Source organism: Archocentrus centrarchus, chromosome 10 (assembly GCF_007364275.1).
Source record: "Archocentrus centrarchus isolate MPI-CPG fArcCen1 chromosome 10, fArcCen1, whole genome shotgun sequence".
Classification (NCBI taxonomy): Eukaryota; Metazoa; Chordata; class Actinopteri; order Cichliformes; family Cichlidae; genus Archocentrus; species Archocentrus centrarchus.
The window spans coordinates 19,054,531-19,068,409 of record NC_044355.1 but is presented as its reverse complement, the minus strand read 5'-3'; the positions used below and the strand labels follow the sequence as shown (position 1 = coordinate 19,068,409).

General features: G+C 42.8%; 1 protein-coding gene across 1 annotated transcript in view; it reads left to right on the top strand.

The window, feature by feature from the left end:
- gabrb2a (gamma-aminobutyric acid type A receptor subunit beta2a) overlaps positions 1-12,848 on the top strand; it is a 31,574-nt gene extending 18,726 nt beyond the window's left edge. The window contains 12 exon segments of the mRNA XM_030739186.1: positions 3,046-3,072; positions 3,074-3,128; positions 6,629-6,757; positions 7,000-7,041; positions 7,044-7,160; positions 8,814-8,962; positions 8,964-9,059; positions 9,528-9,668; positions 10,806-11,061; positions 11,064-11,078; positions 11,081-11,128; positions 11,131-12,848. Coding sequence (XP_030595046.1) covers positions 3,046-3,072; positions 3,074-3,128; positions 6,629-6,757; positions 7,000-7,041; positions 7,044-7,160; positions 8,814-8,962; positions 8,964-9,059; positions 9,528-9,668; positions 10,806-11,061; positions 11,064-11,078; positions 11,081-11,128; positions 11,131-11,159 — 1,104 coding nt within the window. The 3' untranslated portion in view covers positions 11,160-12,848.
- The last annotated feature ends 1,031 nt before the right edge of the window (positions 12,849-13,879 follow it).

Genomic DNA, 13,879 nt, shown 5'->3' with positions numbered 1-13,879 from the left:
TTATTTGCATTTTGTTAATTGTTAGCGCAGGTTTTGGACGTGCCAGCTCAGCTGGGGTTGGGGTTGGGGGGTTGGGGGGGTGCAGAAGCAGCTCTCGATCAGCCGTGCGGAGTCTCAGACGAAAAAACTGTGAGACTTGCGCTGATGATGTAGGTGGGCTATAAATAGGCTGTTATTTTTACCCCTGCCATTTTGGCCTCATTTCTGCTTTTCCCCTGTGTTTCCTCTGTGCCATCATGGTGATTTAGTGAAGGTGATGGTGATGATGGTGAGTGATGAGTGCCTGGCTGGCGAGCGCAACATCCCAGGAAGTTGTGGCCATAAAAAGGGGTAAACTAGGACAGAAATGAGCCTCCTGTTTTAATCCCCCAGTGCACCATGGCCCTGCTAACTGGCTCTTACATAAGAGCCCAGAGAGCAAGAAAAAGGAGGCAGAGACGGAGAGAGAAAAAGAGTGTGTGAAAGAGAGACTGCGAGTCTCTGCAGCTCGAAAAAAATCAAATCCCAAACTTGCCAGGCTCGGCCTGAGGGAGCTGAACATCTTATGCAGAAAGATTTCAAATAAAGTTTGCTCTTAATTATTAAAGACAAGGCACTCTTAAAGATGCATCTGTAGATGTGATGAAGTTAACTGGGAGAATGCATTGTGATTTTTTTTTTTTTTAATTGCCATAGTATCCCCAGCTCCACGGAACGGCATTCGTATTCTCGAAGCAGCAGATATTTGAAAAATGTGTGAACACAGAAAGTTTTGTACAAGCTATTTTTTGTTGTTTTTTGTTTGCAGATATCTATTAATGTTTAAAACATTCCAGGCTTTCAGGAGATGACCGTACACACCAGACAATACACAGTTCTGCACTTTGTCACATATTTTTTTTCCTGCGGTAGTTTTTTCTTTGATATTTATAGATGTGTTATTATGATTTTTGGAATAATGTAATGACATAAAGTCTTCAATTTATTAAACTAAGCAAACACAGAAGAAAATTGGTTGTTTTTCTTTTTGTATGGTAAACAGAAAGCTTCCCAACTGATTTTTATTATTAATATTTATTAGTCCTGATTCATAAAAATATCCTCCTGAGACCCAAGCTCTTGTTTGGGAATACATTTTTTAAATTCTCCTTTTTTAAATTTCTCCTGGCTGTTTGGGATAAGTATGAAAAATAAGCTTCATCTTTGAACAGATAATTCAAAGATCACACTCATGAGCCCTCATATTAGGGATTTATTTACAGCATAACACAATAAAGTCATCCTGGTGAAGTATTATTCTCCAGATCACCTGTATTATCGAGGCAGTTTTCCTTCTATTTTCTTCTTGTCTTAGTTTTTAAAAGCAACTATAAAAAAAATTCAGTGATAGCCAGTGAGATGAATTTGCTCACATTACAAGCACTGTGGTCTGTAAATTTATATATAAAGACCTGATAAGAAAACATTTCCATACACCGACATTATGTCATAGGACTGCACCATTTATTATACTTTAATTAAGTTAATAAACTTTCAAAATTCACCAAAAAGTCTGAAATTTCCTGATAATTGTTTTAAGTGTAGCGTGGGCTTTACTGGTTGATCTGGTTCTGGCTGCTCGGTGGTCCTTTTTTTTTGCCACGTATAAATGAATGGACCACTAAAGCAATAAATTGATGATGTGACTATAATCAGCTGTGACAAGGAAAACCCGCCGTTATGACAAAAGCCTCAACCTATACTGGGAATTCTCCCACAGGCTGCTATTATTATTAATGGTCGTGTGATGCCATCGTGTTTTATATCAATCAGTGTGCGTAGGAGTGCGTGCGAGTGTGTGCGGGGGGTTCGTCTTACATGTCTACGCTAGATTTAGCCCCTGTAGTTGGATTGTGTGTCCAGTCTCTCTCAGACAGCCTCGGGGGGTTGGCACGGCCGGGTGCCAGCCCGTCTCAGCTCTGGCCAACTTGTCATGTGTAACAGGAAGTGCGTCACCCTGACTGAACCTGTCGGGTGCGACTGGCCTGAGCTCGGCCGCCCCTGTTATTTTTTTTTACAGGGCCGATTGACAGAGGTTGAACCCTGCTATTGTTTTTAATCTCTTTATGGAATAAAAATAAAACCAGTGCAGTTCCACACTTCATTAAGTATAATTATTAGTAGCTTTATTAGTCTCAACTTGTGATCAGAATTAAATATACAGCAAGAGTTCATAATGAAAAGCAAAACATGCGCTCAGGATCTTAAGAAAGCTGAGATTTATTTAAAATCTGATTAACAGGTCAGTGTTCTTCCTGCATTGCTTTCACACAGCAACATTAAAAAAAAACCCAAAAAACAGAAGTTGCTCTTTTGGATGCATAAATGTGTATCAGTGTGACAAAACTCCCTAATTCAAACATGCTGTCTTGTTAGTGCTGTGTTGGGTCTGAGAGAGGAAGAAGGATGGTTGCTAACTTTGAGACCCAGCAGAAAGAAGCAAAGTAGCACACTGTTAGTTAGTTGCATGGATCGACCCTCAAATAGGAGCTAAACACAAAAGACAGGACAGAGCATCGCTGCTGGCCAGTGTACCTGATTTTTTTTCTTTAAAACTCTATCTGTGGCATAATCACACACAATCACATTCATTTATCTAGTGCCAATTCACAAACACTTTACGTATTTAGAGAGATACCCAGCAATTCCAAATAATTCCCTTTGAGGAAACACTTGGTCACAATGCGGAGCGAAAAAGTCCCCTTTAACAAGAAGGAACTAGACAGAACCAGGCTCCGGGAGCGCGGGCCATCTGCCTCGACCGGTTGGAACTGTTTCTCAGATTGCCAAAACAGCATCTGATTTTAAATTATCCTGATCCCCGCAGTTTGATGGCATTTTCCATTTGAACCTATTATTCTGGAAGACTGGCTTTCATGTCTGCTGCTCTTCAGGTTTGCCAACATCCTGCAGCGATGTGTATATTATTCTGCACAGTGAAGGTCAAATAAAATGAACCTGGCTGCTCGTGGCTGCCTCGACCTGTTTCTGCGATGAATCCTATATTTCTTATCCTTCTGTGTATAGATCACTACAACTGCAGCCTGCATGATGGGACCTGCGCCGCTACCCTCTAGATGAGCAAAACTGCACCCTGGAGATCGAAAGCTGTAAGTACCGTTGTCCCTGACAACCAGCTCTCACAACCCACACGAAGACATCGAATTAAAGAGATCCCACGTACGCATGCAGCTCTGAAAACCGGCCTGAAAACAGTCTGCCGGCCCAGTGGCACCGAGGTAGAAAGACAGTTGATAAGACAGGATGTAAAATGCTGAGAAAGGCTGATGAGATATCAAGAGATATGCATCAAGAAGAGGACATCCTAATGGCTCAGTGGACTGATAACATCCAGCCTAATTAATTCAACTGCTACTGCAGTGGCTTCCCAAGGCGAGGAGGAGCTGATTAGGTCCATATTCACGAGGGGTGCTGATAGTGGATGTTATGTTCAGCTTTCTCTCGAAACTGCCTCCATGTTTGTAAAGTACAAAGACTTCATTTCACATGGAGTTTTGTAATGGTACGTGATCCAGTGCTCTCGAGTCAAGGGAGAGAGGAAGAACATGAGAGAGAAAAGAGAGGTCCTCTGCGTGTATTATCTGGGTCCCTAGGAAAAGGATTATGGGGCTGGGATGTAGTGTAGGGCTCAGTCTTTCCGGGTTTGATCACACTGTTGCCAGCAGCGTAAGCAGCACAAAAACATTGCGGGTCAGAACCGCCCCCCGCTGCTCTTCTTCCTTTATGCTCACCATCTCATCCTCCCATCACTCTCTCCTTCCATTTCTCATCTCCTTTCTTTGCACAGTCTCATCCTCTTCTTTTTTTCCCCTCCCAGCCTTTTTATCTCTCTCTCCATCACTCATATGCTCTTTTTTTTTTTTCTCCTCCTCTCTCAGGCAGAAATACACGCACACACGCACGCGCGCGCGCGCGCACACACACACACACACACACACAGCTCCAGTTTTGATCACCAGGCAGTATCTGCTCTCATATGGATTAACTGGCAACGGTTTTAACGTTGGAATCTCTTCATGCCAGAGCATGCTATTTTATTCAGACTAATGAGCCCAGAGAAGTCTCACTTCCCTTGATAAACTCGATGCATTTTTAACAGACACAAGTCTTAAAACCCCAGAAACCCCCGATACATCAGCAGCTCACTGCTGCGGCTCAGGCCACTGGTCTCACATGCTGGGCTGCGCTGAACAAAAATTAATGCCTTCCCCTCTATATTAATGATCTGTTATGCACATATAAATGCTGACATGCAGTATCCGTGCACATTGTTGGCTCAGACCGCATTGACACCGTTCACATCAGTCTGACAGGCCAGGTTGAGTGCAGTGATGTAATGCACTGACAGAGACAATGGTCTGGAACGAATGGAGCTACAAACTAACTGAATGTACTGACCATAAACTGCTCCCTTCGTACCAAAACCTCCCCTCTACCAAATGACTCAACACCCAGCTGATCCCCAGCCTGTCATGGCTGATAAGAACTTAACTGAGCTGCACCTCAGCAGCAGCATGGTACACTAATTGGGGTAATGCAGGGTTGCACAAGACTGCTGTGATGATAATGCAGAGCTTATTTATCTGCTGGTGTAGAGTTACAGCATCCGCCGCTTTATGCTCTGCAGGTGCATTCAGTATTCAGTGTTGTATTTCACCCTGGCAAGGAATGCTTTAATTAAAGATTAAGACTTATTTTAAGCAAAATATCTGAAAACGAGTGCTTCTGAAGCCCCCCCCCCCCCCCCCCAAAAAAAAAGGTTTCTTTCTCTGCACCAAGAGCTCTTGTGTTGCACTGCTGGACATGCTTCTTCATCGCCATCAGTGCACACTGTGAGTTTGTTCTGAGTCGATCCAGCATAGTTCGTCCTGCTGCTGTGAATACTCACTAGAGCACTAAATATGTTGCAGAACCTCAACAGATGCAGAATTTATTCCTGTTTGAGTAATATTGGCCATGAGCTACAGGACCCAGCTGTTTTAGGGGATTTTTTTTTTTTTAGCAGTTTTTAAAAAGAAAGAAAATCTGTATTTGTGTGCCATTACCTTAACTGTCAGTGATGCAAGACCACCCTGGAGACAGAGGCTCTTTCTTCCACAGCAGACACATCGCAGTAGGAAAAGCACAGGTATAAATAATACACTGAATGGTGGCTGTTGAGGTTCCCTGGCATTGTGCATGCAGGTTCGTGCAGAAGGAAGCCATTGCTGATATTATTAGTAACACCTGTGCTTCTCCTACTATGACAAATCAAAATGTCTGCTGTGAAAAGGCCTGTGGGTGAAGCTGGCTGCCCGTCCAACCAACCAATAACAACCCAACATGAGCTGCGTGACTAACTTCACCTTCGGTGTCAGCGCCATAGCAACAAAGAATTTAGTGTTAATTTTTAAAAATCAAGGCCTCTGAGTTTAATTATCATCACATCTGAATAGGTCACTGCCTCTATTTTGAGTATGCGGCAGTCAAAGTGGAGCTCCGAGCAGAGAGAGGACGGCTGCTCCCGGTCTGCCTGCGACGCCGCTCGTGTCTGAGGCAGCGGAGCAGCCCGCTGACTGCAGCGGAAAAGTTCAGACAAGAGCATGCTTCACAGTGGATGTACATGCATCGAACACAGAGAATTGAAAATGCTGAATGTTCATAAATCTTTTACATGCAACCAGGTTCTTTTGTGGCTACTACTCCTATATTCATTATGCATGCAGTTATGTAGAATTAGTTTCCTGCTTTTCTGTGCTGCACATTGTTCTCCAAAGAATAAAAACATGCAGACAGATTTTTAGTGAGCGTCACTCTTTTTTTTGTCCTGTGATGGAGCTGAGGGACCACTGATACAGGCTTCTTTTTTATTTAGATTCCAGCAAGTTCTCTTACATACCAGCAAGAAGACATTCAAATAAAATGACCTGCTTGTTATGCCATAATTAGTTTTAAGTGACAAAGGGATGAATCGATGTTTGTAGAGATTATGCTCACACAAGGGACCCTGTGGCCTCATTCTGGAGTTGTTAGCACGTACTCAGGGAACCACTCAAAGATTTCAGAGGGCTGTGGGCGTTTCTGTAATCTTCCCTGCCATTTATAACCTAAAATTTTTTTTTTAAAAATTGACGAGCTTCTAATGCAAAGATGGGCTCCACAGCAGTGGCTGGCTAAGTGGGAGATCTTAAATGTGTGTTAGTTTAATGATCCTCACCCCAACCCCAACCGCAGAGGTTTGACTCTGCAGCGAGTGCCGCAGGACTTTCTGGCTCGTGGCACTTAAAGTCAAATTGCAGCACCTCCTTAAAGTTTAAATATTTCTTCCCGACTTCAACCACATTAAGTGAAAAGTGATTTCACATTTCCTAAGAAAGCATGAAATATATTTCTACTCTTCCTTTTGTCTAAAGTTCCTAATCATCTTATGACCTCTCAGATGTAATCAGAGTTGGTGACTGCGGATATTGCTGAGCATTATGTGTAGTGAATGGCAGACAAAACCGCAGACACTGAAATTTAACATTGCTGCACTTTGCTGTGATGTATTATAGACCATTAATGGATGGTGATAATGTTTCTCTAAGTGTCCTGGCTTTTGCCCCTGCAGATGGATACACCACAGACGATATTGAGTTTTACTGGCGAGGTGGAGATGGTGCGGTGTCTGGCGTGGACAGAATAGAGCTGCCGCAGTTCTCTATCGTGGACTACAAACTCATCTCCAAGAACGTGGTCTCTCCACAGGTACAGCAGCAGCTTTAGCCCTTTGTCTTTGTGGGAGCAGGTTTTTATTTGTGTAAACTGCTGTTTTAAAACACCTTTAGGATTTTTATTTTCAACATAAAATCCACAAAAAAAAAAAAAGAACACATCACCATTAGAGAGTGAGTGCATGACACAGGCTTCCTTGTGTCAAGGAAAATGTAGTTGGTGTCACTGAGGAAGTCTATTTCTATCCCACTCCCTCTCTTCCTTTGCCTCCTTCAGGTTCCTACCCCCGCCTGTCCCTCAGCTTTAAACTGAGAGGAACATTGGTTACTTCATCCTGCAGACATACATGCCTTCCATCCTGATTACCATCCTCTCCTGGGTCTCCTTCTGGATCAACTACGATGCATCGGCTGCCAGAGTGGCCCTGGGTAGGATTGACTCGCTTCTGGTCAGCGCTGACCCCTCAGAAATAACCCAGAGCCAAATGATAACAGACCATGAAAAGAGCCATTAACATACATTAATGCTTAGGATTTCTGCATTATTGTGTCTGTGCTGAGCCTGATGTTTTCTTTTATTTTCTCAGCATTTACTTTTTTCCCTCATTAGCTCTAAGCATAGTGAGTGATAGCAGTGTGTGATAGGCTGCCTGGCTAAATGTCTGTTGTTCAGAGATGACTATATGCATGAGTCATGCAGAGCGAGAAGCACTGCAGCTCGACCTTGAAGCGTGCTGTCTTTCTCTCAGCCTGTCTGTCTTTTGGAGTCTCTCACTGGCCGGAGATCGCAGCTTATCAGAGCCCGAGCACAGCTGTATTTGCTTAAATGCACCGTGCACGTTCAAGTTCGTGTTTTTGCACCAGCGTCAGACTGGCGCATTGGCAGCAGAGGCCTCGGCTTTGAGTTCTACCTGTGTCATTCTTGTCACACACCATTTGTTTTTGGAAGGTGGGACGCTGGCAGGTTGGAGTCCCAGACGGTGCGTTTAGAGGATAACGTGATTTAAAGATGTCCCCGCTCTCAGCGTCCTGAGCGAGAGAGCGAGTGCAGCCAATGAAAGACGAGGCTCCGTGCTACAGTGACAGTGCTGGCTGCTGGGTTATTTATAATACGTGTGAATCTGACCAAATGCAGATTGTGCAGGCAGATGACTAATGTATCAAACACAATGTGTGTATGTCAGAAAAGCAGGTGAATCGTGCTGTGACGAACAGCAGATGTTTACAGTGGCAATGTGGCGCTTTTTATAAAGTCTACAGTTTGTTCCCTCATTTGCTCACACGATGGCATGTAAACCATAACAGTCTCAGGTGGTTCTGAGGGATCATTTTGTCCATATGGGCTCACATTCTCTCAAGTTTGTCTGTTTGCATTCATTAAGCAGTATATTATGTACAGCATAAATGCACATGTATACTTTGAAGTTGAGCACCTGATCTCAGTTATTTTTATGCGGGGCAAATTCCAGTGAAGCAAGAAAGACATCTGTGTTCACTCATTAAGTACTCCCTTTTCAACAGACCCTCAGTTGTAAGCAGCTTATATAAAATGCAGAATTGTGGCATCAGATGCAGAAAAGTGTGCAGATTTTGTCTTAAAATGCACAAAGCATGCCAAGAACCAGTCAAATAAAATGGCAGACAGTAGCTATAGTACACTATATGCTACATAGGGAATGACTCACCTATAGACTACTTAGGCGCAGCGGTGCTTTGGGCCAAACGCTAACATTAGCGTGTTAAGCTCAGCATACTAATGTGACCACAGCGATGACTAACATCAAATTTAAAGGGTTCATCATATTAGTATTAGCAACATAAACACATGCTGCAGCTCCAGATGAGAGGACTAATGTTAGCTCTCCAGGTATTTGCTCTTAAAGCTTTAAAGAAGTTCAGCCTAGACAAGAGATCTTGTAATCACAAAAATGATTGCGATTCTGCCTGATGGAAACATGAATATGTGGACTAAACGTCACTAACAGCTGAGACAAAACACCAGTCGCTTTTTTTACAGACCACATTGATGGTAAAATCATCTAAGGGCTTTCTCTCTAAATGTGTGACTCCGCTGATCTCCAGGGATCACTACGGTGCTGACCATGACCACCATCAACACCCACTTGCGAGAGACGCTCCCCAAGATCCCCTACGTGAAGGCTATTGACATGTACCTGATGGGCTGCTTTGTGTTTGTCTTCCTGGCCCTGCTGGAGTATGCCTTCGTCAACTAACATCTTCTTCGGACAGGGCCCCCAGCGACAGAAGAAGGCAGCCGAGAAAGCAGCCACCGCCAATAACGAGAAGCTGAGACCCGACCCCAACAAGGTACGTGTGCGGGCCGAGCTCCTCCAGACGTATCTGTGTTGTCAGTTAATGTGCGTGTTTGTATCTGTGTGAGAAAATTACCTCTTCTCCTTTCAAGGTCAATGTGATGCTGTGATCAATGCTTGATGTCCTTACCAGCACTCTTTACTCCTGCTCTAGCTCTCCATTCTCACTGGTTTAGACCTGTGTATCAACTTTATTACTCAGCCTAGGATCTGAAAGAGTGAATGCAGAAGCAATGACTGGCTTATACTTTATCTCCATATTTCTGTGTCTCCCAAGGGCAAGGCGCCTCGGAAAATCACTGGCTGCGGTGCCAAAGCCTTCTTTTTAAATTTTATTCAGCTGCTAAAGTTAGCAAGAACAACGGCAGCATAAAAAAAAAAAAAAATCAAACACCCTTTCCTTCTGAGTGTGGCAAGCTACGATTTCCCCCTAAGTAACAGTGCTGATTTTGTATGCTTGCAGTGGCTGGTGGGAAATGTAGTTCAGAGAGATGATGCTCTGTATGCCAGAATGAAACAGAGGGAAATTGACGCATATGACTCGATGTGGGATCCCATCTTTGTGGACGATGCCGCATTAGGACTAGGCGAGCAAAGAAATAAGGTACTGGAGGTTTTGAAAGTCAAAACTAACAAGTCATCAATCTGAATCAATCCAGATCAGAGGAAATGCTGTAGTTTTGTGCATTCTTTGATTTTTTATAGATTTTTAAGGCAACCTTGATCATCACTCCCACCATTGTGTTTTTTTCCCTCTCTTGTTTGCTCTTCATGCATTTTCCTGACAAACATGGCTTAGCAGTTTGATTTCTGCAGGCATTAATTTAATCTTAACTTGGGCTGTACATCTGAATTAATGGGCAATGACAAGAGAAATGAAAACATCAGTAGCTTCTCTTAAGATAATATCATCTAGACCGAAATACTGTATCGCTAAGGTGACTGATTAATCTCTTGAAACTAAGTGAAGCAATTGAAAGAAAAGAAAAACACACAAATGAAAAAAGAATCGTCAGATAAGAGAACGAATCATTTGCAGTTTGATGAATAGCTCCACTAAGTGGCTTCGCTTTAAACCCAAAAACCCAACAAAATACATCAGGCTGACATTTACAGCAGGACCGGGATTGGATTATTGGGATGCTTTTCCTCAGAAGTCAGGCTATGGCTGAAGAAATGTTGATCCGCATTCACTTCCCACAACGTCTTTCCTGACCTGCCTGACCTTTTAGCCTCTCCTCCATCTTTGCAAAGTCCTTTACAGTTTCTCTCTCAACCTTCTCCTGTCACATTTTCTTTTCCTTTGCTTTCTCTTTTTTGTTTTTATTCAGTTTGTCTTGTGAATCGACAGAATTTTAACCACACGCTGGTTGAAATTCTGACATGACAATGAAGATTTCTCCATGAGAATTAGTTTGTGGAGTTGCGTTGTGCTTTTCCAGGAGTGTTATCTCATAGTCTTGTGTTGTATTATCACTCAGATAACGACTGACAGATGATCAATGATTTATTTAGAGCTTTTAAAGGGCTTAAATCTTTTTCTTTCACTGTAAGTAACACAATTTTTGACTCATTTGCATTACCCATTTTAGCACCCCATCAGTGTTTTTTACACAATAAATTGCATAATTGTCATTACAACTTTAATTATCATTTTTGCTAGACGTAGTTTAAGCACTCCAAAATTTCCTCCTGGCAGTAACTTCTCATGGCTCCACCTGTTTTTTGCACCTTCACACAGATGACTCCTGACGACAACATCCTCTTCAGCACCTTGGAGATGAAGAATGAGATGGGTGGTGCCGGGGATCTGTCCCGGGGCCTAGGAGCGCCCGGAGACCCCCGTAACACCATGCTGGCCTATGATAGCTCGACGCTGCAGTACCGCAGGGCAGCCATGGCACGCCAGAACTATGGCCACAGCGCCTTGGAGCGCCACGCCCAGAAGAAGTCGCGCCTACGGAGACGGGCTTCCCAGCTCAAGGTGAACATCCCAGACTGTCTGACGTGAACTCTATGACAAGTGGTCCAGGATGATCTTCCCCACTGTCTTCTCCTTCTTCAACGGGTCTACTGGCTTTACTACGTCCATTAAACCCGAGCCCGGTGGCCAGCTTGTGGCAGGCATGCAAAGAAAGAGGGAGGGCGGGGGGAGAAAGAAGAGGAGAATTTAGAGTTGATGTGTGTGAGAGAGAATGTGAGATTAACAGTGCACCAACTTTTTTAGATGGTTCGTTTTAGAGAAAATAAGGAGATACAAAGACTTTAGACGGACTGCCAGCAGCACCCTTCACTTCAGTCGGCAGTGACTCTTTAGGATTTGGGAAACACCTTCAAATCGACTGACAAGCTCTTGAAAAAGAAGTGAGAGTTTTAAAAAGACAGAAATGGTGCCTGTTCCAGAATTTCAATATATCACTAATATTTGTCATTCGTAGCTTACTCTCTGTGGATCAAATATTTATGCTTGTGTTTGCATATACTTAAGGATTCTTTTGTTTAGTATCTATTTACTTCGTAGCCGAGCTGTCTGCATCCAGAAAGCTTTATAAATGATTTAAAAGGAGTCATCCTTGATAGTCTATTTTCCTATAATTATTGTATATCAAAACATCCTTTAAAAGCATGCTTATGTTTGATTTCATTTGCATCGCAGTCATGATGATGATGATGGAGCGCAAAGCATTTTAGTTGTACTAGTAAAGGTTATCCTGTCAGCTAACGTTGCAGCTTTGGCGTAACACAGCCCACCCGGAGTGATGTTTTGAGCGTCGCTGGATGGCAACGGGTGGACAGCAGGGGGCGCACTTCTCTGGATATCTGTGTGGGGGCTTAATGGTGGCAATGTTCAACAGGAGAAGCTTGCTGTGTGGTGAAAGAACAGTGGACACTGAAGCTTTGGCCAAGTTTCTGTTTTGCTTTTGCTGATGGAACCAAATCCATTTCATCACGTGTGTTATTCTTCTTCTTTTATTTATTTATTTTTTTTTGTTCAACTTAACTTGACTCCCTAACTTTCCGCCATCACGCAAGGAACTCGAGAGGTTCGGAATGGCTTTAACGCAACTTAGGCCGGTGTAAGGACTTTCTGATGAGCTGAGTTTCATTGCAACCAGACTTGCTGCATAAATATGGCAATCCACAATCATCATTATCAGTAGAATTGAATGATAGCAGTATGATGCGTTCCATTGTGCTTATAGGTTTCTGTTTTGAAAAACGGTAGATAACATAAATCATATTTAAAGAGAAAAGAGATGATTCATTTTTATAAACCAATACTCACATTATTGTGTAAATATATGGATTTATTCTATTTAAATGGGTCTTCGTTGTTGTTTTTGCAGTTGAATTACAGATCAAATGTTCCATTCAGTCCAAAAAAAAAAAAAAAAAAAAAAACAAAATAAAAAAAAAAAAGAAAAGAGCAATTTAACCGAGGAAAAAAAAAAAGAAAACACAATTCACAACTTTGCTGACTCTGTACTTTGGGATTTTCTCTCTTTTTTTCTTTTTAATGGACTCTAAAAGCATCTACTTGCTGAAACTAAAGCACTTCCAGACACCAGTGACTTTGGGTCAATGTTCTGCTCTCCAGAAACGACTTAACAGGACCCCACTATCCAGGCATTGAAGTCAGGCATATTTTGTACAAAGTTTCTGTAAATTCCAATTGTAATATTTCATAATGACTGTAAATATCTTGTGTAATGATTGTCAGCAATTATGAAGATGTATCTAAATTCGATTAAAACTCTATTCAGTCTATCACTTCAATAACAGAGCACATGGGTGGCAGTTTTATGTGTCCTGCATGAATGCGAGCCTGATTACTGACTGTCTGAGCTACATGGCTGATTGAGTGTCTGAATGAGCGAATGAACAACTAAACCCGACACAGGGAATGAGTAGGCATGTGAGAGAAGCAAATGTAGGGGTGAACAGAGAGCTGAGAGTGCTGCAGCTGGGGACTATTGGCTGCATAATGGATGGTGAGGCAGAGGAGTTGGAGTGAGAGGCCGTGGCGGTGGTGGTCTGGGCTCACTGTGATGGGCTTGGCTGGGGTTTGAGCAGGGCTGAGCATAACCCGGGCCTCGGGGGGGCATTAACGCAGAGAGCCATAGATATGGAGGCACTCTGTGGACTCAATTGTGGCTCTCTGGCTGAAGGGACCGGAACGCCGGCAATAAAAAAAAAAAAAAAAAAGGCCAGGAAGAGAAAGAAAATAAAGGAAAAGAAAGAGAATGAACCATCCATGCATCCATCCGTGCCACGACCTCTAACTGCATCCTCCCCATCGCGCAGCAAAGCAACTGCACTCTGCGTGCACTGGCTGACCACTTAAATGGATGCTGGTGAATATTTAATGGTGCAAAACACTGAATATTTATTATTTAAAATGGATTTTGCTCTAGTGTGAAGCTAATGTCTTCTTTTGAGTTTAGAAGAACACAAGGAAACTGAGGAAATATCTGCTGAATATTAAAAACCGGGCAAAAATGTGAAGCTTTTGAGGCGACCATATGCATGAAATGCACAGAAAACCTGACAGGTATATTCAGCAGCAGGTTTCTGTCACTGAGCTCAGAAAAATGGAGGACAAAAAGAACATGCAGCTGAGAGGCTGCTCATCTTTGAGTGTTTTGTAGCTGCTGTTTGTTTTTGAGAAAAAAAAAGGAAGTATGTTTTGAATAGGACTGTGTCTGTGTGTGCATGTGTGAAGCTTCTGGGAGGAAAAAATGTGCAAAAAACTATCTGAAAAGGCAAATTGGTGTAAAAACTGATGTAATGTGACATGTAACCTTGTTCCAGGTT